The sequence below is a fragment of the Nicotiana sylvestris genome, chromosome 1 (assembly GCF_000393655.2).
Source record: "Nicotiana sylvestris chromosome 1, ASM39365v2, whole genome shotgun sequence".
In the NCBI taxonomy this organism is placed as follows: Eukaryota; Viridiplantae; Streptophyta; class Magnoliopsida; order Solanales; family Solanaceae; genus Nicotiana; species Nicotiana sylvestris.
Window position 1 is genome coordinate 129,509,858 of NC_091057.1, and position 2,177 is coordinate 129,512,034.

Consider the following 2,177-nt stretch of genomic DNA (forward strand, 5'->3'; position numbering starts at 1 on the left):
ATGTAATAACTTCTACAAATGCCTCTGCACTCTGACGATCAAGTGTAGCGAACAAACGTGGTTGTCTCATGCCCTCAGTAACTCGATCTGCACCTCTGTCAGCCCCATGCTCGGTCTGATTATGATAGCCACAAGCCTGAGGTGGTGTAACTATAGTAGCCGAGGAACTAAAAGGACGAGTTGATCCCCCATTTAAATTACGTCGCGACTTTGGGCAGTTGGCCTTTATATGACCAATGTCTCCGCAAAGATAGCAACCGTGAAACCCAAGCTTGAATTGACCTGAATGTTGCCGCTTATATGTACCATAAAGACCTTGTTGTTGTGAATGTTGCTCAACATGACTCTAGCTATATGAGGATGGTGTCCTAAAATTTTGATTCTGGCTAGACTGGTTCCATAACTCTGAGTACGTCTGAAGTAAGAACCACTACCTGACGGATGATTTGGTTGGACTGGTGCTAATGACTCCTTATTAAAGGAACCCCTTCCTCCTCCGCTGGATGTACCTTTAAACCCACCCGTTGTCCAAGCTTTCATGTTATGCTTTTTTTCTTCTATGCTCTGTTATCTATTTTTTTCTAAGTACTTGGCGAATCCCACAACAGAGAAGAAAGTTGTCATTTTACCGCTGAAGCTGATGTCGTATCCTTAATGTGGTAAGCTAAACCGCTAACATACCTGAAGATTTTTTATTTTTCTGTCTTGTCCATGTGAGGAGCATGCTTAGCCAAACTTATGAATTCCATGTAGTACTCTTGCACACTTTGATTCCCTTGTTTAAGCTGCTCGAAGTCTGTAGCCTTAGCTTCCCTATCCTCTTCTGGTATAAAATTAGCCATGAAGGCCTCTTCAAATTCTTCCCAAGTAGGTGGACCATCATCTTTATCTCTTTCCTTTTCCCACATCTCAAACCAAGCGCCAACCACATCTCTAAGGTGGTAGGCAGCTAGCTCTATAACTTCATCACTAAATGCCTTCATCGTTCGGAGGGCTTTCTTGACACCCTCCAGCCATAACATTAGATCTTCATTAACTATAGTACCACAGAACAATGGAGGACTCAGCTTTAAAAATTCATTTACTCTTGAGGACTTAGAATTGTTCTGTCTATTTAATTGAGGTGGAATCTCATCTCTTCTCTCGTTCTGGTTGGCCATGAAGGCTTTAAACATCTCCATAGCATTGTTGACAGCATTAAACATCTGACCCATCTCTGAAGATATAGCTGTCACACCTCCTTTTCCGCCCTCGCGAGGGGTACAAAAGTTTTTTCCAATTAAAGGACAGTTGAAACGGTATTTATTTATTTATTTTAGAGTCGCCACTTGGGAGATTTAGGGTGTCCCAAGTCACCAATTTAATCCCGAATCGAGGAAAAGAATGACTCCATATTATAGTCTGCGTTCCATAAATCCGGATAAGTAATTTTGTTAACCCTGGAGAAGGTGTTAGGCATTCCCGAGTTCCGTGGTTCTAGCACGGTCGCTCAACTGTCATATTCGGCTTATTTATCTGATTTTAATACAATTATGAACCGGTGTGCCAATTTTAACTTTTTACCACTTTATTATTATTATTTTTTAAAAGAATGTGAACATCGCTTAAAACACCTCTTTGGACTGCGTCACATGAAATGCACCCACAATCCGGAACACATTTTATTTGATGTTTTGGGATTTGGATTTGGGTCACATGAAATGCACACCCAAGCTTAAGAAAGTGAACTATTAAACACGCGCCTAAAGAGACTATCGTGTTATTATTTTGGTAAGGCCGTGAAATTCGCTAAACGGCCCTCCCGAATTCTAAGTAATTAACACATATATTTTTGTGAGGGCCCCGCAATCTGTGTGTTTTATTTGGCGAGGCTCATCTCATTTATTTTAAAAAGAAAATCCTAAAATGCCTACATTATTCTCTATTAAATTTGTCTCTACAAAATAAAATAAAAAATGTCTTAATTTATTTACATGCTAAAATTAACCAATAATATTTAACTAAACAACATTCCTCCAAGTTCCAAAATGGTCCATTTTGATGAACTAACGTGCTTTTTAAGACATGGTAATCATCCAACAATAGCGAATTAACTAGACGAAGTTACTACACCATTTATTTATTTTTAGGCAATATATAGATAGTTCGTCCGTTAAGCTATCGTCCGATGTTTCACT

At 39.3% G+C, this 2,177-nt stretch overlaps 1 protein-coding gene across 1 annotated transcript; it reads right to left on the minus strand.

Moving 5' to 3' along the window:
* Positions 1-692: 692 nt before the first annotated feature.
* On the minus strand, positions 693-1,214 carry LOC138874523 (uncharacterized). Its single transcript, XM_070153090.1, has one exon. The coding sequence runs from the start codon at positions 1,212-1,214 to the stop codon at positions 693-695; it is 522 nt and encodes a 173-aa protein (XP_070009191.1).
* Positions 1,215-2,177: the final 963 nt, after the last annotated feature.

Coding starts and splice junctions, on each gene's coding strand:
- LOC138874523 (XM_070153090.1), bottom strand. CDS start 1,214: ATGGGTCAGATGTTTAATGCTGTCAACAATGCTATGGAGATGTTTAAA.